Source organism: Phodopus roborovskii, unplaced genomic scaffold (assembly GCF_943737965.1).
Source record: "Phodopus roborovskii unplaced genomic scaffold, PHOROB, whole genome shotgun sequence".
Classification (NCBI taxonomy): Eukaryota; Metazoa; Chordata; class Mammalia; order Rodentia; family Cricetidae; genus Phodopus; species Phodopus roborovskii.
Genome location: NW_026126416.1, coordinates 21188532 through 21211278, shown reverse-complemented (window position 1 = coordinate 21211278; position 22747 = coordinate 21188532). Strand labels below are relative to the sequence as shown.

Below are 22747 nucleotides of genomic sequence, written 5' to 3'. Positions count from 1 at the left end.
CTGGGATAAAACACGATGACCAAAGCAACTTTACTTCAGCCTACAGTTCATCACAGAGGGAAGTTAGAGCAGGAACTCAAACAGGACGGGAACTTGGAAGCAGGAACTGATGCAGAGGCCATGGAGGATGCTGCATACCAGCTTGCTCTTCATAGCTTAATTAGTCTGCATTTCTATACCATCCAGGATCATGAGACCAGGGCTGGCACTACCACAATGAACTGGGCTCTCCCACAACAATCATCAATCAGGAAAATGCTCTGCAGACTTGCCTACAGGCCAATCTGACCGAGGCATTTCCTCAACTGAGAGCCCCTCTTCCCAAATAACCCTCACTTGTGTGAAGTTGATATAAAAACTGAGCAGCACATCCCTCTTGAATATTTTTGGAGGAGATGGTGGAATTCTCCCAGAAAACACAGGGCTCCCACCATTTCCAGGACTCTCTGAGTTAATGGCTCTACTGATAATGCTGAGCCAACAAAGCAAGCAGAAGGCTGAACCCACCCACACTGCAAAACAAACTTTCTTTAGTGCCTTGTTATGCTGATATCAGTGTGAAAGTGAAATACCAAAGTCTGTCTGTATTTTAATTTTTTAGGAAAATACCAAAGGTTAAGGTTGTTAATAAAAATGTAAGCTGGGAATTGGTGGTACACGCCTTTAGTCCCAGCACTCAGGAAGCAGAATCAGGAGGATCTCTGTGAATTTGAGTCCAGCCTGGTCTACAGAGTGAGTTCCAGGACAGGTTCCAAAGCAATATAGAGAAAACCTGTCTCAAAAAACCAAAATGATGATGATGATAATAATGTAGACTGAAGATAAAAGTCTCATATTAATTTCCTGTTTTAAAGATCTGGCTGTTTACCCCAGTGTCTCTCACTCACTCTCAGACCTTAGACAGAGAACCCTGCTTCCCAGTCACCATGAAGAAACCTAAGTGCATGCTGAAGAGCAGAGCTCACACTATGTACTTCAAACAGAAGGGGAGAGAAATGGGCTAGCTGTGGTTCAGGGACACACTGAAGGGTTGGCCAAAGGCAACGTGGATTCCACATTAATTAGTCTAGAAGATGACTCTGACTTCCTGGGATTATAGGCATGTACTGTGACACCTGCCTTGGTTAAAGAATTGAAGCAAGGATCTGTGCTGATACAATGTTGGTTATTTATTTCTAGGGCACATATCAAGCTTAAGACTACCTGGGCTACATTAAAAAAAAAAAATCTCAAAAAACTAAAACAAGCTAAACTAAATTAAATCAAATGGTTAGCTCATGTCAATTTGACAGGGATCTACAATCACCAAAGAGAAGCCCCTGGGCATGCCTGTGAAGGATTATCTTGTCATGATATCTTGCTTATATAACTAAAGCCTGTCTGAAGGCCAGAGAGTGGCACTTGCCACTAGGTAACAATACAGATCTGGAAGGCTATACAGACAGATGGGAAATGAGCTAGCTGGGTGGAAACTGGATATAAACAGGGAGAAACAGGAACTTGCCCTTTTGTCTGCTGAGACACTAAGGAGGTAAGGTGTGGTAATGGCTTGCCCCATCTCTCTGATCTCTCAGAATTTTCCTCTATATCTAACGCTGGGTTCTTATACTTAGACCAATTAAGAACTCCATTTACATTATCTAGTATCTTAGTTTAGGATTTCTGTTGCTGCTCTAAAACACCATGACCAAATGGTGGGAGTTGGGGAGGAAAGGGTTTATTTGGCTTACACTTCAGCATTGCTGTTCATCACTGAAAGTCAAGAACTTAAACAGGGCAATATCCTGGGGGCAGGAACTGATGCAGAGGCTGTGGAGGGGTGCTGCTTACTGGTTTGCTCCCCATAGCCTTCTTTCTTATAGAACTCAGAACTGTCACCCCAGTGATGACACTACTGACAATGGGTTGGGTCCTCCCTCATTGATCACTAATTGAGAAAATGCCTTACAGATGAATCTCATGGAGGCATTTCCTCAACTCTAGCTTGTGTCAAGTTGATACAAAAGTCAGCTGCTTTGGCCTAAGAGAGGGAAGAATAGCTAGGAGAAAGAAAGCAGAGTCTAGGCAGATGACATCTAGCCACCCAAGGAACACCATGCCAGAGCACCACTGGTAAGCTTCAGGCCATGTGGCAATACCCAGATTAATATAAATGGTTTAATTTAAATGTAAGAGCTAGCTGGTGGTAAGCTTGAGCCATCGGTCAAATATTTGTAATTAATATTAAGCCTCAAGAGTGATTATTTTATAAGTGGTTGCAGGACTGGAGGTTGGAAACAAACGCTCTGACTACATTACACATATGGCCTCTTACTGAGGTTTAATAAGGATCAGGAGAAACAGATAGGCCAAACAGATGTTTATTCAGGGAGAAATAACTTACAACATAGACAAATGAACATCAGCAGGTTCCTGGTTCCAAGGAAACCTCTGGATGTTATCCTGTCCCCATGCTGTAAGCAAGTGAGCTCCGGGAGCACCTTCCTCAGACTTAGTTTCCCCAGGTAACATCTGTCCCTGTCCCCACCCACAATGGGCGTGGTCTGTGCCACAGGTGTGGACAAAAATACCCAACAGAAAAATCCCTCCCAAACAAAGAGTGTTAAGTAGACAAAGGGTGGACTAATTATGGATAATATTATCAACAACTGGGGATCTACAATCAGGACAAACACCTGGGCAACTCTCTGAGGGATTATCCAGAGTGGGTTACTTGAGGTGAAAAGATCCCAGGGCTGAATCCTGTACTTGGTAAAAGAAAAAGAGAAAGCTCAGCACCAGCATCTGTCCCTGTGAATGCCCCACCAGCAACTTCACACCTGTTTCCACTCCTTTGCTGCCACATTTGCCTTCCCCTTCAACTGAGAGCCAAAATAAACCCTTAAGTTGCTTTGATATTTTGTTTCAGCAGTATTAATAATCAGTATACCAATTAACTTACAAAAACTGGCCAAACCAAACCACCAACAATACCCTTTCCACAGACCAAAACTTCAAACGAGATATATTGGAGATCTAGGCTCCCAACTAGTCCTTAAAACTTAAGCTAACCCATTGGTATTAATCTACATTAATATACTCACTACCTCTCTTCTGTACTGTCCCACTTCCTCCATGACTTGCTAGCGAATCTTGCCTTTTCTTCCCACAGTTCCTATTAGGTCCCAGAAGTCCCACCTATCCTCTCCTGCCTAGCTATCAGCTGTTCAGCTCTTTATTAAACCAATCAGAAGGTGACTTGGCAGACACACATTTTCACAGTGCACAAAAAGACTATCCCACAACATTGCTGTCTCTGCTTCCCAGTTTACCATAGGAGTACTGTGATTACAGTGTCTGGCTTTACATTGTTTCTGAACTTCAAGTACCATGTATGGATGGCTGATGGGAGATGCCATTCTGTAAATATGTTTATCTTATTGGTTAATGACTAAAGCCTTGTTGGCCAATAGGAAGGCAAGATAGGTGGGACTAGGAGACAAAGAGGATCCTGGGAGAGGAAGTAAAGAGGGGTTGAAATGTAGGACCAAGAGGAGTAAGAGGTCCGGAACCTCTTTCCAGTAAGATAAGACCACGTAGAAACACTTAGATTGACAGAAATGGGTTAATATTTAAGACAGAGATAGCCAATAAGAAACGCTAGTAACAGGCCAACAGCTTTATTTCTAATACAGTGTCTCTGTGTGTTATTTGGGGCTGATGAGGCAATGGGACCAGGATGGTGGGAAAGTGCTCATAACAAAATGTGGGTACTAAGAACTTCCACTTAAAACTTGACAAACGCTTAAAAAGAGTTTTTAGTAACAAAAGAACAGAGACAAGCAAGTCTTCTTGGTGCCCTTTTCTAGGGCAGACTCTGTTTTGAGAGGCTCCTTTAAGGGAGGTTTCCTGACTTGGCATAAACAGAAAAAACTACATGGCTCTTTTAAGAGGCCCTGCTAACATTTAAATGGTGTGCACGAACAGCTGGCTAAAACGGCTGCCGCTTTGATTTTAACAATGTTGTTGTTTAGCAGATAAAAGATTCGTGGCCAGAAAAAGATAAAAATTTACAGTAAAGGCCGATTAAGATAAAGAGAAACCTCTAAAAGTTTACAGTGTATTTTAAAATATATATAGGATTGGGGGAGAGAGAGAGAGAAAAAAAAAGCAGGATAAAGTGGCTTAAAAAAAAAGGGAAGGAAGGAAGAAAGAAAGAGTAGCTGGGTGTGATGGCACAGGCCTTTAATTCCAGCACTGGGGAGGCAGATGCAAACAGATCTGATTTCAAGGCAAGCCTGGTGAACAGAGTTAATTCCAGGGCAGCCAAAGTTACACCGAGAAACCCTGTATCAAAAAATGAAAAAATAGAAGTAAAAGAAATAGAGTTATAAAAAAGCCACCTAAAGATGTGAAATACATAGAGTATGGATATTGTATGCTATTGTGTTGTCTTTGAATTGCTAAGGAAGGAACAACAACTGCTAAAATACACTTGATTATCAATGCTGCTGAATTAATCCAATTTATATATTTTAAAAATTCTTTGACTTCAAAATTTAAGTCTAAGGACAGGTTACTGGGGAAAATAATTTCTACTTTTGTTTCTACAGAAAACAAAAAGCTGTGGATTCCCTCCACAAACATGGTTTGATCAAGCAAGACCCCCTGAAACAGTGTCCCAGGTGATCAAACATTCAAAACAGCTGGGACAAGGCAGCCTTGCAGACTACAGCCAGTATTTCTGCGTTTTCTTAGGATTCCCATGGTATTACAGCATCCCCAACCAGTAGGATGCAGTTTGGAGAAAAACGACACCCAAATTCCCAAGTATTGTCTATAAATGTTTGTTTTCATTTAAATGGGGTTGGTTATAAATGGTTAATGATCACAACTACTCTCTTTTAAAGGGAAAAGGGGGATTATGGTATAGGAATGAATACTTTGTATTGAAATGAATTTTCACTTATTGATACAAATTTAAGGTCAATTTTGTGATATGTATATTTCTCTTGTTTAGATATGTATTGTGTTTATATAGCTCATTTAAAATGTAATGTATAATTAAGTACAAGTTATAGTTACCTATAATAGTCAAAATTTATAGTTAGGCTTGTTAGTTTTTTTTATAGATATATAGCGATATATTTCAAATGGATAGGCATTCTTCAAACCTTTCAAAGACCTACAGAATATGGCATTTAAAATGGTTTAGGGTTTTTCTTGACAGTGAGGCATAATTGCTCCTGGCAACACCACCTGTGTCACAAAGGAAGATGGACATCGAAGAAACTTGTTATGGAATTTACTCCCAATATAGCAAGACTAGCTATTTGAGCAACATACTGCTCTTGTCTGGACTGTTTGACTTGATGCTGTATAAACTGGACATTCAGGACCCACAGAAAAGTGACTGCTGAAACAAGATGGACATTGCTGTAAAGATTCCTGCTTCATGGAAGAGTCTGCCAGACATTCTGCAGGATACAGAGAAAAGTGAATGGCAAATTGCCAGTGGACAGTTTAACGTTTCCTGCTTTCTTGAGGAGTCTGCTAGACACACTATGGCCTGTAGGCTGAAGATGAAACATTACAGAAGAACTTCGGGTGACTGACCAGGCAGTGAGTTGTCTGTCATTTCTAGAGTTTATATATTATCCTTCTGTGGTCTTTGATGGAGTGAAAGACAGATAGCTATGGTTATAGTTTTCCTTAGTTAGGATTAAAGATAAGTTACATATAAGACTTTAGATTCATAAAGACAGGATGGATGACAGAATATTTTCTTTAATTCCTGATGTTAATGGACTAAATATTGCTAACTATGGTTATTAGACAACTGCTTTGTTATATATTTTACTATGTTAAAGCCCTTCTTTTTATTTTGACAGAAAAGAGATGATCGAGATGTCATTTTGTAAATACTTTTCTCTTACTGGCTAATAAATAAAGCTTTGTTGGCCAATAGGAAGGCAAGGTAGGTGGGACTAGGAGACAAGGAGGATCCTGGTAAAGGTAGTAAAGAGGAGTTGAAATGTAGGACCAAAAGGAGTAAGAGGTTCAGACCCTCTCTCCAGTAAGATAACATGGAAACACTTAAGATAGAAATGGGTTATTTCAGATAGAGCTAGCCAATAAGTTCTAGCCATTGGCCAACAGCTTTATGACTAGTAGAGTCTCTGGACTGACTCTGCCCTGGGACCACTGCTGGAGGGAAACTGCTCTTAACAGATTGAAATCACTTTATCTACTAAGCCTATCACTCCTTACTGTGAGTTTTTTTTCCCCTTTAAGTTGCTTCAGGGCCTAGGAGATGGCTCAGGGGATAAAAGTACTTGCTGTTCAAGACTGACTATCCACATGGAGGAAGGAGAGAACTGACTCTTAGCAGGGTCCTCTTATCTCTATATGTACAGCAGAGCATGCCTATGCCATTACTGACATACACCAGAGACACACATAAAATGTCTTATGGAACACTGGACCGTGTGACTTCTGGAGTTAGTATAGCTTTATAAAACTCATTTAAAAACCTCTTATGAAAAAATTTCATCATAAAAGTTTTTGTTTTCTTGTTGTATTGCTTTGGAGCCTGTCCTGGAACTAGCTCTATAAACCAGGGTGAACTCAGAGATCCACTTTCTTGTGCTGGGACTAAAGGCATGTGCCACCATTGCCCGGCAAAAATTTTTATTCCAATGAATAAAGGATAAAGGCTCAACAAGCTGTGGGTACTTTATAAATGTCAACAGGATAGCTAAGAGTTTATTCCTTGTTCTTTAAGTAGCTTTTCAGTCTTAGAATCTGACCTGTGCTCACAGTTAAGTCCAAATAAACTCAGAAAAACTAATTTGTGTATGATGTGTAGATGTGTGAGTACACACTGGCCACATGTGTGGTCAATGCATGGTCATGTGGAGTTGGTTCTGTTCTTCCACTTTATGTGGGTTCTGGAGAACACTGGGCTTAATGCAGCAAGCACCTTTACACACTAAACTACACTGCTGAACCATGCAATCTTTTCAACAGGGTTTCTCTGTGTATCCTGGATGTCTTGGAACTTACTCTGTAGACCAGGCTGTCCATGAACAAGAGATCCTCCTACCTCTGTCTCTGTGCTAGGAATAAAGGCATGCATCACCACTGCCCCAGCATCTTCTGTTTTCTTTAAATAAAAATCAGTGTTAGCCTAGAGCGATTTCAAAGAAAGGTGGTTAGGTCCACTCTCCTCCCTGGTGCTACACATCACAGATCACAGGAAAAAGTATCCGAATGCTGCAGATCTTGGATGTTTAGGATGGTGTCTCTAGTATTTGTATTGTTGCAGGTTTCACAACCAATACTTTCAAATGACATGCAAATACTCATATTTTCATATATTAGGCTAGTGAGATGGCTGGCAGCACCCCCCTTTCCCGAATCTTGAGGTATTTTCCAGTGTTCTGAGGCATGCAGGGCTCTGGTAGCTCAGACCTTAGGACCGCCCCCCCCCCCCTTGGAGGGAAGAATCAAGGATTCAGAGAATGGAACAGAACTTGGATACCAGCTGAGGTCATTTTAATAGTGACCAAGTCCTACTGAGTCTCCACCATGTAATATTACATTCTCCTTACATGTGACTTGCATGTGGCACATTCCAGTGTTTTCTACCACAGAGACCACATGTCACTGTCAGTTCAATGTGATAAATGTGGCTTCATTATCATTAATGACACATGCTTCAGTGTAGAAAATTTTATTCTTTAAGTCATTATTTAGAGGAAAAGGAACAAAAACCACAGTTGGTAATCACAGCAGCCATGATCAGAACAGCACATGCTATTAGGAAAAGTCATCCAAGATGCTCCTGACTGAATAGGCATCTGTGATGAACACTGCACAAGGCGAGCAGGTTCTAATGAGCAGGACTTATGATTCTTGAGTTGCTCTAGACAATTTTATTTCTTACAATAGAGATGGAAAAGTAATTTTTTTTCAGAGCTAATAAAGGCCACCCACCTCAGTCCAGCAGACCTTCAGAGACCAGCATGAGTAATCCCAGAAAAAGGCACTTGAAATACTTGACAAGGAGTGATCCCAACGCACTGAGAGCTGGTCTGTCTTGCACAAGTCTTTATCACAGTTCAAATAAACTGTGTATTCATTCTCTCTCTCCCCCACTACAGGTAGTACATTCTGTCTGTGTTGACATATACAGATACATCTATGTGTATGTATATATACCAACACCGACACAAAACCCAATTGTTTAATAGTACACAGAAGTTCTAATAACTATTTAGAACAAAGAAGATAGGTGAACCACTGCAAAAATGCACCTACTAAACCTTTCTGTGCACCAACAAGGGGAGAGGCAGAAAAGTAAGTTCCTCAGGCAGTCAACTATTAAAATAATAAAATCCAGTATTTAAAAAAGCTTATTCCATTGCAGGGCACAGGGCAGACATTTTTTGGTACTGTAAATCTCATAGGCTTACACATCCATATTGCTTAGGTTGAAGAGAATGGATGAAAGGGAATTTCCTTTCACTGCTCATCATGTTTTAGCTAGCTTGTATTATTCCTCTTCACTTAAAATATAAACTAAGTCTTACATATCAACATCTTCAAGATGTTGACATCCCCAAGGTATTTGCAGAGTACTTTTAAGTGCTCAGACTGTTCAGGAAACATGGCTGTTGTATCCACCCATTACTGCCTGTTGGACCTGCAGTGCTGGCTAACTCCATCTGCACCGGAAGCCAACAAAAGGCTTGTTTCTTCTTCGCAGGGACAGGTGCACACACACATTCTTAGGATAGGAAACAAAAACCATTTAGTGATGTCATTTAAAGTGTAGTTATCAGCTGCAGAATGCCTCAGAACAAACAGTACTCTCTTAAGAGCCAGATCCAACGCATTTCTGTTTTTTAGCTGCTGGCTCCTCAGTCTCGTGTGAGTCTAAAGTGCTTGCACAAGACTTGAGGCTGGGGTCTGCTCGAAGGCTATCTGAGACAACAGTGAAGCCAGATAGAAGGTACCCTCCACCTCCACTCATCAGCAATTTGGGATGACTCCGATCTGGCAAAACCTAACCAAGACAGGAAAAAAAAAAAAAAAAAAAAAAAAAAAAAAAAGATATTCATGTCTTTCTGCATTCTTACAAACTATGTCGACAACATAACAAAAATAAGAATTTAAATGACATATTCTCTTGATTTAAAATGACAAACTTTTGGTTGTGGGCCTAACCTTTAACAGCTGAGCCATCTCTCCAGCCCTAAAATGACTAACTTTTAATAAGACCACTTCTTCATAGTACATTGCAGAAGAAAGTATAAAAACAGAGATCTATTTATTTTAAACAAAACATAACTGAAGCCCTGTTTCTCTCAAATTGAATGTTAGTGTGAGGGGGAATGGTGAATGGTTTCCGTAGTAACTCTGGCTCTAGGAAGCTTCATGGACAACAATGGGGTGTGGGGTATATGGAGAATATGGAGAAGCAACACTGGATGAACACTTCTGTGCGGTTAACCCCAGCAAAGGCTCTTCTCACTTGTTACCTTTGCAACATGAAACAGTTACTTTGGACTTGGCAGCATCCTTGCTGTGGTAGGTACAGATGTCAACCAGCAGGACAGGTGAGGGGCATGCTAATGCAGAAGTGCCCCCTCCAACTTCCCTTCAGGCACAGGCAGTAAAAATTCTCCAGCTGCTGTGACTTAGGGATCTGCTGCAGGGACCATACTGAGACCAATCTGAGTCTAGGCACAAGATCAGACCACTCCTGCTCAGTTCAGGAGGTCCCTTCATGAATACCTTTACTCCTGGCTCCCCAATGGCCTGCCTGAAACTTCCTCAGAGAATTGATGTGGGCTGTTCCTTTCCTGTTGTAAGTACTGACCTATATAATCCCCCCCCCCCATATACATATATACTAAAGGCTCCTTTGTCCTAAAAAAATCTCTTATAGAACTTCTACCTTGGCATGTATCTGTATCTGTCTGGGGGTGTGGCTCAGTGGTAGAGAACTTGGCCAGCATCCTGAGATTCTGGTGCTGATATCTAACACTGCCAGAGGGGGCAGGTAAGGGAGAGAATGAACATGAATACACCTCAGTGTGGAATAACACACCTCTCACCAGCAAACCCTGAACTGGCTGGGAAGATTTTGCAGCAGAGGACAGGATCATTTCATTTTCAGTTATCCAACTCTATAAATAGCAAAGTATAACTAATTATTTGCAGTTTAAATAACTCTGGACTAGCTGGCCATGTTGGGGAATGCCTTTGGGAGGCAGAGGCAGGCAGATTTCCTGAGTCTGAGGCCAGCCTGGTCTACAAGAGGGTTGCAGGACAGCCAGGACGGTTGCATAGAGAAACTTGTCTCGAAAAGCCAAACAAGCCAAACATCCCCAAGGCCCTGTACAGTTATAGAACAGTGCACCCTGATATGAAAAGAAGGCCAGGAAGCCAGGGTATTTTCTGAATGACAGGCAGACAGTGTAAACAGTGGCTCTATGTAACAACTTGACGACTGGCAGTATTGCTGCAAGGAGCCAGCGGTCTGGAGTCTGGCAGTGAGAATGCTTACCTGGTAATTTCTGAGCCAGGTTTCCGACAATCTCAGGTTGATGACCCCTCCCCTCTCCCGAAGTTTTGTGTAGCATTCCAACAAAGGCTAAGGGCAAAAACAGAATCCTGTTAGATATTTCCTCAGCTACCATTGGAACGGGGGTTGGGGGGGGGGAGGAGATCAAAATTCAGATTTGTCTCAGCATTACCTCTTTATACTGACAGTAGACCACAAATGGCCTTGATGGGGCCACAAAGTCTAGCAAAGACAGTAGTAGCGGAGTGGGGTGGAAACGACTGGCCACGATCAAACTGCAAGGAAAGCAGAGAGAATGTTCCACTACACCCTCCAAGAGGAATATGGGTTTTATGTGTTTTTAAAATGATCACATACACCAGGTAAGGTTGTGCACAGCTAAAATCCTAACGCTGAGGCAAAAGGCAGGATTGCTGCGAGTTTCAGGTTGGCCTGAACTGTATAAGGAGTAGGCCAGCCTGAGTTACCCAAGTACAACATTCTAGAACTTCAAAGTAGAATGAGATCATGAGCTGTTCATTTCTAAGGAACTGGGTTGTAAGCGTTTGTGCTGCCTGGAAGCTATACGTAGGATATTCTTGCTTTTAGATCATCTGGAAGCAAATCCAATGCACTTCTTGAATTCACTTCCCACCGGCAGGTGCTCTTTTTCTTTAAAGATGTATTTTGTTTTTCAGTGTGTGTGTGTGTGTGTCTGCAGAGAACAAGGATATCAGATCCCCTGGAACCAGAGCAATAATTAGCTGTGAGCCGCCGATATGGGTGCTGGTTACTGAACACCAGTTCTCTGTAAGAGCAGCAAGCATTCTTTTTTAACCACTTAGCCATCTCTCTAGCCTCCAACAGGGGTTTTCATTAGCTTGATTTTGGCTAGTGTTATAGCCATCTTAATGCCCCACCCCTGCACCTAACAGGACTGTTCAGTCCTATCCGTTAGTCATTGCTGAATGTTCAGATTTCCTTGAAACTATCAAATCAGCACTACCAACTCCCCCTTCTGCTGAACTTGGCCTTTCTTTAAAAAGCAACCAACCAACTACTTATTTTTACTAACCTTAAAATAAAAGCTTTGATAAAGTAACTGATTTACTTTAAAATTATGAATGTGTATGTATGCAGGTAGATATGTGTATGAGTGTACAGGTGTCTAAGGAGGCCATAGCTGTTGGATCTCCCCAAAATTGGAATTATGGACAGTTTATGAGACACTGAACAGGATGCTGGAAGCCTAACTCTGGTCCTTTGCAAGAACAGTGTGTGCTCTTAAAATTCCGCTGCACCATCTGAGACCCAGTCTTTCTAAAAAAAAAAAAAAAAAAAAAAAAAAAAAGAAAGAAAAAAACCAAAAAACCAAAACACAACAACCAAGAGAAAATCTTCCTCTATTTTCCACAAGGATCAGGGCAGACAGTGGGGAGAAAATGCCTATGCTTTCAAAGCAGAATGCCCAGCACCTAGTGTGTCCTGTGTCCTTCATCCACGTACCCATCTGCATTTCTTTCTCTCAGCAGAGCAGCAGCCTCTAAATGTCTTTTCCTCTGCTCTTCTTGTCTTCTCTGTTTTTCCTGAATCTGAACAGTAAGAAAGTAATGCACTGAGGTCATTCAGTCAGTTTTACAAGAACGCTCTGCCCTATCAGAGCAGAGCAGTGGTATTTAGGCGACAACAGAAGGGGTTGTTTACAAGGAAGCCTACACTCAGATGTCAATGCTCAAGTTACCTGGGCTCTGCCGAAACTACAGCTGCTACAGTCACCCCAAGAAGCCCCTAAGTCACACGGTTGTGTACAAACACACCGGTTTCCCTCCAGTGAAACATTAGGAAACCTAATGTTTCAAAGTTAACCACATCTTATAACTTAAAGGACTGACTGGGGCTCCGAGGCTATTACAAGAATAATGATTCTTGACATTCTTACATAGTCTCTCTTGCTTCCTTTTTCTTTAGGCTCCTTATTCTCTGTGTCCTGAGGAATAATTTCCATTGTTCTCTGTTCTTCTGGGTTGCTTTCCGGGGCTTCTGCCATGCTGTCCTCATCGGCTTGTTCAGATATCTGTTTTTCCTCATGTTCACCGTTACTTTTTTCAACCAGAGTGCTGTCCTTGGGCTCTGAGGACAGCATCTCAGCAGAAAATGTTCCATCTAAAAGACTGTTTACTTTGTTGAGGGGGAATTCATGAAGACTACTGAGGAAAGATTTGGGAAATCCAAAACAAGCTGTTGCTGCCCGAACAGGTCCATCTCCAGGGTACAGCTGAATAATGGAGCCAAAACCTGAACAGACAAAACCAACAAATGGGGGGAATCCAGACTGTGCAAAGCCCACATCCTTACATAACTAACTTATGATTCTTCTCCCATGTCTAGAGAATGAAGAATGCTGCAGCCCATCTGGAGGTCCCTGAAAGCTATGAATATCCCATTCCCTACAGAGAGAACGGAATTCCAAAGCAAATGAGGAGTCTTAAAGAAAGCTTATCTCCTCAGGACACCATGGGAGACCCAGTGATCTTGTTTGGAGGTTAAGGATTTGGGACTGCTTGCTTTTTCCTTGTTCATCCCCACTGAGGGTGGATGCATGCTTTCATCCTCCAGAGTCAGAGAAATCAGACAGGCCAGCTTGTGTATCCCAAGATAGAATATCCCTGAGAATATCCCTATTTGGCCCCTCATTGCCTGACAGCAAATCATTAGCCAGCTGCAGTTTCAGAATCACCCCCCTCTCCACACACACACCAAAGCGGGAAAGGCCAAACACACAGGACACCCAGCCTTCGTGGGGGAGAAACAGACCACACAGGAAGGCTTTGGGACAGGAGCCATAGAGGTCTACTGAGGTCACTATTCTTGCTTCACATCAGGGTAGTTTATTGAATTTGAAAACACCGAGACTTACCTCCCATTCGTTCCATCATGGCACCTAGCACCAAGCCTGAACATGTTTCCATGACAATCATTTTATTGCCAGCACGGATATTCCCCAACGTTAACATCTGGGCTAGTGTATCATATCTCATGTGGCTAAGGAAAAAGAAAAGTGACCCACTTACTTTTAGTTAAATAAACCTTGACATTTAATAACAGTTTTTCTAGCTGTTTCATAAAAAGTATGTTGATAAGATTATTGTTTGCTTGAGGTGACAGTCAAAGGACTTACAATTTATGAGGAAGGAGGACACTTTATGCAGATGAGCAAGCTTTTCATTTTACTTAAAACCATGACTCTCTTAAAGACATATTTTCCCCCAAATATACTTTTGAAAGGAAACAAAGCGTACTTAATTTTTCCAGGTTCTCTTGCATAATACATAATTGAAAGAATACGGGTAGATGGCTTCAAAATAGTAACGATGGCTTCATATCTAGGGAAGTTAGAAGGATAGCAATTTAGAACATCTTATTTTAGCAATATTTACTTAGTAAATAGGAAAGATGTACTATTTCCAATCATTTCAAACAAAATGACTTACTTTTTCTTCTTCTTTTTAATATATTTATCTTGGGCAAATTCTGTCTTGTCTCGGAATGTTGTACTATTTTCAATCAGCTGCTGAACTATTTCCTGTAAGAAAAGTAGCAAGCAGCTTCCCTGAAGCTTCACTGTCTTACCCCAGAATCAGCCAAAGGTGTCATCGCCAGTACCTCCTCCACGAAGTCCGGGCAGATCAACTACATTTCTACGTTCTACTTAGGGTTTGAAATAAACACAAACAACTCCATTTAGACTTGTTTGTTCTGGTGTTTGGGATGGAACCCAGGGCCTTGTTCACACAACTCCTTTAAACTAAGCTAAAGGAAAAGAGATATCCAAGAATGGGAGATGAAAGATGAAGATCGGCCAAATCAAAACAAGCGAGCTGCTACCTTCTCTTTTACTAATACTTTCAGTGTTATTAGTCAGTCTAGTATTCCTAAGCATAAAAACAAAATCCCCATGTGCTGGACTGCACACACATTTTAACTGACACTCCATTTTACCTCAAGGATGGCATTATAAACAAATTTGTTACATACAAACAAAGGGAAAGAATCCTTTTTTACCTCTCCTTTAATGCCCTTGTCTTTCAGAGCTTTTATATCATCTTGAGTAAGTTTCTGGGACTTTCCATCATCAACTATATTTCGATTATCAGTGCCCGCTTCTTTAGTCTCTAAGGAAAGAAATTGTTCTATGATAATATTGATATAAAACTACTATTAAAAGTTACATTTTAATTACTTACTTTTATGTGTGTTTGTGTGGGCTCACACAGGACACGGTACATGTTGGTCCTCCCCTTCCACCGTGTAGGTAGGTCTCAGGGATCAAAATGAACTCACAATGTCAGATTTGATACTTCACCCACTAAGCCATCTTGTTTGCCCTGACTTGAAATGATTTTGCAATGTTTTCTTAAAAAAAAAATTTTTTTTTAAGAGCTACTAGGGAGGCAGAGGAAGGAGGATCTCTGTGAGTTCAACATCAGTCTGGTCTCAGGGACCATATAGAGAGACCCTGTCTCAAAAAGATTTTAAAAGAAAAAAAGATTTAATTCTGTGTATGAGTGTTTTTGCTTGCCTGCATATATGTATACCAGATGTATGCTAGATGCATGAACGCAGAAAAGGGCATCAGATCCCTAGAATTGGAGTTACAGGTCATTGTGAGCATCAGGTGGGTGTTCAGAACCGAACCTGGGTTCTCTAAAAGAGCAAGTGTTTATTTATAGCTGCTGAGCCACCTTGCTAGCTCCTCCAAGTTTGTTCCTGTAGTAAGTTCTCGTGTAGCATGGGGTGGCCTCAAACTCACTGTATAGCTAAATATGAACTTGTACTCTGATCCTCTGTTCTCCATGTCTCTAGAACTTTACTCATTCATGGAGTGCTGCAGATGAACCTGGGGCCTTGTGTGCACTAGGTAAGTACACTACCAACTGAGCTACATGCCTGCATCTGCAATCTTTCTATTCCTAAGTTCCTATCCACACTTACTCTACTCCATCAGCCCCTCAAGTTGGGCCTATGATTTTTAGGATCACCTCTTGTTTTAGCTAAGTTTCCTGGAGAGCGTCCAAATTAAAAGAAAGTCTGCTTGGCTAACTACAGAACATCTATGTCATACATTGAACATGGGTACCTGAAGTAGGCTCTTCCTTCTTCTTTTTGAGCTGAAGACTTCCTCCATTGCTCACTTCAAATGTTGACCCGTAACTATGGCCGATGGCATTATCCAGGTAGAACCACTGTTTTTCAAAAGTTACTTTTCTGAGGGAGAAAAAGCAACCAATCAATTGACTCCTTTTGCATTCATGCTACAACAGTTGTACTCAGTCTAGTTTATTTAAAAAAACTTCTCATGATAGTTAACAGCACTATTTATGTGTACAAACTTGGCAAAGAACTAGAGAGAACCAGGTTGGAGAGAGATACCAACATTAGTAAGAAGCTAGGAAGACACTGACTTTTAGAAAAAAAAAAAAAAAAGAAAAGATATTCCTTTTATGGGACACTTTTTACAGGTTTGACTGCATTTTGCTTAAACTCACAGATTCTACAGATTTCAACACAGGTATGACTGCCAGGATTCCCAGGCCATGAGAATGCATTGTGACACCTCAAGCAACTCACACTAGAAAATCCCCAACAAAATAATCATTGAGATAACAATTTTTTAAAACTTCTTGGTCTCTGTCTAACTGGTTATTCTATTAGAAAAGTGGCAAATCCAAATAACCTGTATTAGAAATGAATATTACTGGCAACCTCCACATTTGAGATGGACTGAGCATTTACAGGTACTGCTGAGGGCTGGGCATTAGGTTGTCCTATATCACTCAGATCTGTATTTACTGCAACGTCAAAGGGAAGCATGCAACAGCAAAATCCCTTTCCCTTCCAAGAAATAAAATGAACACCTACTGAGTAATGACAAATGTTAATCAGTGTGTGTACCCTTCCTATTCTCATAGCAATCCTGTGATGCCCTTTTCCAGGATAAAAATTTGTGGCCCTGGGTAAACTATAGTGTTGAAGATGCTACACTCCAGGCCAGACTGGCCTTAGCTACAGTGTGGAAGCTGTTCCTCTGAATTGCAACAGTTGAAATATTTCCTCTAGGAGAGAAGGAGACACCAGCCTGAGGGGCAAGCAAAAGGTCACACATCTGGAGAAAAAACCTTGTTAGATTCTTGAGGGTCTCCTACCCAACAACATAAAATTGACCTGCTGAATTAAGGTGCAACTCCAAGCCAGGTTCCCTATCAATGTGACCCAGTGGCAGAGCCCCTGTTTAGTATGCACAGAGCCTCAGCACAACGATCAAGCAGATAACAAAGCAGTATTATAAGTTCAAAAGAAAACGTCTTTGTATCAAAGTATTCCAATAAATTCCAACGATCAATAAGCTATTAGGATTAAATAACTTAATCAAATCTGCCAGAAAGTTACCAAGCTTAATTATGAGCTCTGAGCTCTTGATTGAACTGCTTGTGAACAATTCTGTTTTCCTGGATCTTTAATACCTTGATGTAAAATGAAGGGCTCACAGTGATTGCACACTGCAAGAATCTGCCTTTCCTTACTCATAGTACACAGATTATTTTCCCCCGAGGTTGACAGAAGAGATCTGCCTATCTGAAAGCCAGACTAGGTGTAAGCAATCTTCTGTGTCTCCTCCCTCCTCTCTCTTACGGAGGAGGTCGAATTTATGAGGGAGGTAGGGATGAGAGTCAGACATAACGCAGAGATCTCAATGTGAAAGGTTGGAGAAGTTCTGTGACAGAATTGACCCTAAGAACCTAAGTAAAGCGTCTTCGGGGGTTGAGAGTACCAAGAACGCAATTCCTGGGAAGGGGATCTATCGCTGAAGGTAGAAGGTTGAGGAATGAAAGGTAGAGAGAGGAGAGTGCTGTAGGATGAGAAAGGGGCAGAGGAAATCCTATCCAAAGAGCGAAAATTCCTCTGTGATAGGAAGACCTGAGTGGTGGCAACAACGGCTGGGGGGCCGGATTCAAAGAACCAAGAGTGCGGCACTGGAGGGGGTGATTATCCAGGAGGTGGTGTGCGCTGCCCAAGGCCAGCAACTTACTCACTTTCTCCGCTGCACTTGCACTGCTTTGAACACATCTTCCCGCTTCAGCACCACGAAGTCGCCGTCATGGATGCAGTGGTCCCCGGGATGCGGAGGCTGTGGGCCTGGCTGCTCCGCTGATGCCTCCATGGACGCCAGAGCGTATCCAAGATCTGTTGCCGCTCCAGCCGCCAGCAGCACCACACATCCAGGAGGAACTCACCCCTCGGTCGGCACCGCCCCCACGTGCTGCGCGCCGCTTCCGCTTTCCGGCCTCAACCTCCGGTCGGCTTCCGGGAGGCCTGGCGACTTCCGTCTATCTGAGCTCTTTGATTGGCTACACGTCGTCCCGCCCTCCCTTCGCGTGGCTTCCTTAAGCGTCATAGACGCGCCAAAAAAGAACTCCGGAGAAAGTCGGAGTTTTCCTCGTAGTGGTGTGCTCGGCTCTCCCCGCCCTGAGTCTCGCGTTCTGGTGCGCGGCGACCCTGGCACCGGGTGTCCGCGTAGCCCTGCGTGGGAGTGCGCACCGCCCACGGCTCCATCGCGAGCCGGGAGGACTCGGGCACTCCCGCAGTTAGGACGACAGGACGTGAGGGATTGCTCTTTTCAGGCTTACTTCGCTATGTTGGAATTGCACCTTTCTCAGTATGTTACCCTCTTGGGTCGATGTGGAACGTAGTGTTGCCGATGGAATGTCTCATCTTGAGGGTCCTGAAGACATATTTTTATCTCAGTGCTATCGCAGACAGACTTTAATTTTAATTAGTTTACTTATTTGCGAACCTGTCAGCTATTAACTAAATCCCCTTAATCTTAGAATAGGCTCTCCTAGTGGATTTCACCGCAGTGTAAGAATATGTCATTAGTAGTTTGCAGCTAGGGAATAGGTATTTTTAAGTGGAATTATTTCCCTTTATGACAGTTTTAGGATAGCTTGAAACAGAAGATAATACAACAAAGATTGAGCTTTGATATTTCCCTAGTATCATACAGGTGAGGGTTATGTTCAGCTAGTACAGCGTAATTAAAGTCTCAAACACTGCAAACAGGTTCAAGTTACCGTCTTTATTTCTCTCTTGGTGGTTCCTTGAAAACTGATGCTGAATAAACGTCTGTAGTGTACCTTGAATCATGATGGGGATTAAAAGAATAACTACATACACATAAAGTTTATTCTGTAGCATGGAACTTTGCAAGTCTATGTGTTGGTCTCAAACATAATACATTAATTTCCCCATTCTAACTTCGTTAATGCATTTTTAGGTGTGCTATTGACTTTTAGAAGATATGAGTGGTGCATATAGAGGGAGAGGTTTTGGGCGGGGAAGATTCCAAAGCTGGAAAAGAGGAAGAGGTGGTGGGAACTTCTCAGGAAGCTGGAGAGAAAGAGAGTACAGAGCTGACCAGAATAGAGCCACAGGAAAGCACACTTCTGGTAAGTGCATCCAATGATCAGTTTGTTGTCTCTTGGGAAAGAAACAACTAAAGGGCCGGTAGATGGCTGAGTAGGTAAGGGTAGCTGCTACCAAGCCTGATGACCCTCAGTCAGGTCCCTAGGAACCCACATGGTTGGAGAGAACTGATTCTTGCAAGCTGTCATTTGACCTCGATGTGTACAACGGCATGTGTGTGAACGCACTTGGGCACACACAACACACAGGCATCAACAAATGTAAAGGAAAGGGCAATTCATGCATAGTAGACTGGAGGATATATCCAATTTAGAATCTATAGATTCTAGTAGAAGGGAAGACGGGAAAAAAGTGCTTTGTGTTTTACTAATTTAATAATATTCTACTTCTTCAGAACAGACATCACAGCCTTTACTTCTGCAGTCGTCGTTGGATCAGTTTATACCATATAAGGGCTGGAAACTTTATTTCTCTGAAGGTAGAGTTAAAAAGCTTCAAAGTACCAGGAGTTAAATGTTCATCTCTGGATACTACATTACATGTTACCACGATTCTGTTGAATATCTGATATATGCCTTTTGCTCTTCTAAGCATTTGTTAGAAGCATTATTTTTATATATGTATCAGGAACACAGAAACTGGTGAGTGTTTCAAAAAGGAATTTAATACAAAGAATTAGATGTGTGTATGGAAGACGAAGAAGCAGAAAGGAAACACTGAGGTAACGTCCCGGAAAGTAGTGATTTCCAGACACAGTAGTCTGATCCTTGTGGCCGAGGCAGAACAAAAATCAAGACGTTCCAAGGTTGTCAGAAGTTGGGAGTTCAAAGGTGGAGGCACAGAAAGGTGTTGCTTTAATCTCAGGGCACCCTCCAAAGCTGTGCCTTGAGACTTGGAAAGGCATCCAACTTTGTGCTGGGAACACAGTTGAATGAAGCTGGTTGTTCCTGGTAACTGAGGACTTGTCAGATGTTGCTTGGGTCCTGGAGCTTGGAAATACAGCTGTCCTGTGAGGTAGCAGAGATACTGAAAGAACTGGAGAGGTGGCTCAGGAGCTAAGCATGTGCACTGTTCTAGGGGCTCTGAGCTTGGTTCCCAGAAGAACCCTCTATTGGCCCCTGCAGACACCTGCACATGTGATGTACTTAACATAGACATACACATATGCATAGAAGTAAATCTTTAAAAAAATGAATAAAATCAAGAATAGTTTCTTTCATACTTCTTGCCACCTTCCAGTCCTTACAGTGTCTCCTTAATGTTGCCTGGGAACTTAAGCACAGATGCCAGTCATTGTCATGGCAAGAGACAGGGTAATAAGCTTGGAACCAAGAGATAAATGCCACTTCAGGTTTGTGTAGAAAAGAATACCATTTCCTATTAGACATTTTTTTTGGTGAACTGTGGAAATGTTGCTCTTCTGTCTTTTTATGTGATCTACATGTTTACTGTAACTTTTATGAAGTGTGGTTTTTGTTCTTGTTTATATTATAATTGTATGCCACTCCCCCCCCCCCCATATTATATTGCTTGTGGTCAAGATCCTGTCTTGTGACAGACTTTCAGTATTCACTTTGTGAATGAATTCTTTCCCCTCCCTATTAACTTGATAGATGTGTTTCACAGAAGAGCCTTTATTCCTTTAGGATACAGTAACTACCAACATGTCCATTATTGTCCTTGGAAAACTATGACCTTTAGATTACTAAAGATGGAATTCAGGGATGCCTTGCTTAAAATTGACCCAGATGCATTGTTTCTGTAAGAGAGAAATTTAAAGACATTATAAAACTTTGTAAATATATGTGTGTGTGTGTGTGTGTGTGTGTGTGTGTGTGTGTGTGTGGCATTCAGTTTGAGATTACAATTAAGCATTAGTCTGTCTCCAGATCTTTGCAAATAATTTATAAAATTGCAGATTAAACAAGTAGAATTTACTTTGCAAAGACAGTAGTTATGTTTAGCTCTGCTGTTCATGTGTATGGTTTTTGCATTTATTATAATGCTTAGTTGATATACCATTTGAAGAGATTCAGTAGAAAGAATCTCAGATATTTGGGCTTTTATAGATATTTCAGGTTATTCATAAATCAGTTTTTTATTTTTTTTTTAGAATCTCAAGTATTCATTTATCAAGTATTCATTACATTTATTCAAATGTACTCACAATACAAACAATACAAACTAAGTAAGGGGGAAAGTTTATGGTTTCTAGGGATCTGTCAGGATAATATAAATACTGCCATGTGTGATTGTTGGTGCTAATCTTGTATTTGTTGGATTAGTTTACAGTAATAGCTCTCCTTTTATTGAGAAGATTCAAGCATTTGAGAAGTTTTTCACAAGGCACATTGACTTTTATGATAAGGTGAGTGCTTTCAACAACATTGGCGGTCTGTCTTCCTGGGACCAATAACTGGACCTTATATTTCAGGTGCTAGTGAGCATGAGTGCCAGAACAGGATGGCTGTAGCTTGATCCTGGCTCTACCATTCACCAGCAGTGTGGACCTAAACAGATTACATTCTCTCTACTTTAGCTTTCTCATCCTTGGAGATATTGCTATAAATACAAATTTCAAGTTTGTTAAGTATATGTATATAAAAATTACAATACAGCTGTGTAATGGAACTTAGAATTATCACTATGTGACTATTCCATGCTTTCTCAAAGTACATACTAAATGGTCAGTTACGATAACTGACTCAAAAAAGCTATACTATCCGAATAGTATAAGCCCAGAGACATATATCGGGGTTCAGATTGAAGATCAGAAAAGCAAAGCAGCCAGTCACTAGAGAGTTCTCACCTCTACCAATGCTCAGACTGAAAGGGTGATCCACTGAATCTCAGATTGCATCTCCAGATTGCACTGCTCCTCAGACTCACTCAGACTGTCTCCTCTTGCCATATATTACTCTCTAGTGCTGAGATTAAAGGTGTGCACCATCACTGCTCACCTTCTCTGACTAACTAATGTGGCTGCTGGGATTAAAGGTGTGTGTTATCACTGCCTGGGCTCAATGGCTGACTAGTGTGGCTAGCTTTGCATTCTGATCTCCAGGCAAATTTTATTAGATCATAAACAATATAACACCACAAAAAAGCAATTGTTATTTTTCAATTTTAATCTTTTATAGGATGAAATAGAAAGAAAGGGAAGCATTTTGGTGGATTTTAAAGAACTGACAAAAGATGATGAAATAACTAACTTGATACCAGATATAGAAAATGAACTAAGAGATACCCCTGAGAAAACATTGGCGTGCATGGGTCTCGCAATACATCAGGTAAATTTGGCCAACGTTTTAAATGGAGATACCATAGTGTTAGTACTTTTTAAAAGGTGCTTAGCTTTTACCAACAGAAGCTGGTTAGAATTTAAGGATTGCAGACTTCCCCTAAGAGATAACAAGTTCAGCGTACATACAATTTACATGAATCAGTTTAATCTCATTAAAGATACAGAAATCATACTTCCTTTTTGAGGCGGTATCTTTGAGGCGGCATCTGATTTCATATGAAATATAAAACACGCATGATGTCAGGAACTTGGAGCAAAAGGACTGATCTCACATGTAGTTTCTTTGGCATCAGAAAAATCATTTATTTCTCCAAGAGTCCCATGTGTAAACTGGGAGTAACAGTTGCTCGATGCTTGTATCAGTTTTTCTCAGGGACAGACGACACAGCACCTGAAAGCACCCACATAAG

The 22747-nt window shown here is 41.4% G+C and overlaps 2 protein-coding genes across 2 annotated transcripts in view; one reads left to right on the top strand and one right to left on the bottom strand.

Annotated features, from left to right (window-relative positions):
• Positions 1-7698: 7698 nt before the first annotated feature.
• Trmt6 (tRNA methyltransferase 6 non-catalytic subunit) lies at positions 7699-17883 on the bottom strand. The gene is made up of 11 exons (XM_051183321.1): positions 17644-17883; positions 15690-15817; positions 14615-14724; positions 14044-14135; positions 13852-13935; positions 13470-13594; positions 12492-12847; positions 12059-12144; positions 10746-10848; positions 10556-10642; positions 7699-9049 (listed from the first exon to the last, which is right to left on the bottom strand). The coding sequence occupies exons 1-11, from the start codon at positions 17769-17771 to the stop codon at positions 8858-8860; spliced, it is 1491 nt and encodes a 496-aa protein (XP_051039278.1). The 5' UTR covers positions 17772-17883; the 3' UTR covers positions 7699-8857.
• A 995-nt stretch (positions 17884-18878) lies between these two features.
• The window catches only part of Mcm8 (minichromosome maintenance 8 homologous recombination repair factor), a 52227-nt gene continuing 48358 nt past the window's right edge, over positions 18879-22747 (top strand). The window contains exons 1-4 of the mRNA XM_051183320.1: positions 18879-19056; positions 19428-19511; positions 21319-21401; positions 22174-22323. Coding sequence (XP_051039277.1) covers positions 18909-19056; positions 19428-19511; positions 21319-21401; positions 22174-22323 — 465 coding nt within the window. The 5' untranslated portion in view covers positions 18879-18908. The remainder of the gene's footprint in view (positions 19057-19427; positions 19512-21318; positions 21402-22173; positions 22324-22747) is intronic.

Bases quoted from the DNA above. Each gene is read 5' to 3' on its own strand.
- Trmt6 (XM_051183321.1), bottom strand. From the start codon at position 17,771: ATGGAGGCATCAGCGGAGCAGCCAGGCCCACAGCCTCCGCATCCCGGG. The intron at 12,848-13,469 runs GTAAGTCTCGGT...TTGTCTGTTCAG, and splicing joins CATGATGGAACGAATGGGAG to GTTTTGGCTCCATTATTCAG. The intron at 12,145-12,491 runs GTAAGAATGTCA...CTTACTGTTCAG, and splicing joins AAGGAAGCAAGAGAGACTAT to ATTCAGGAAAAACAGAGAAG.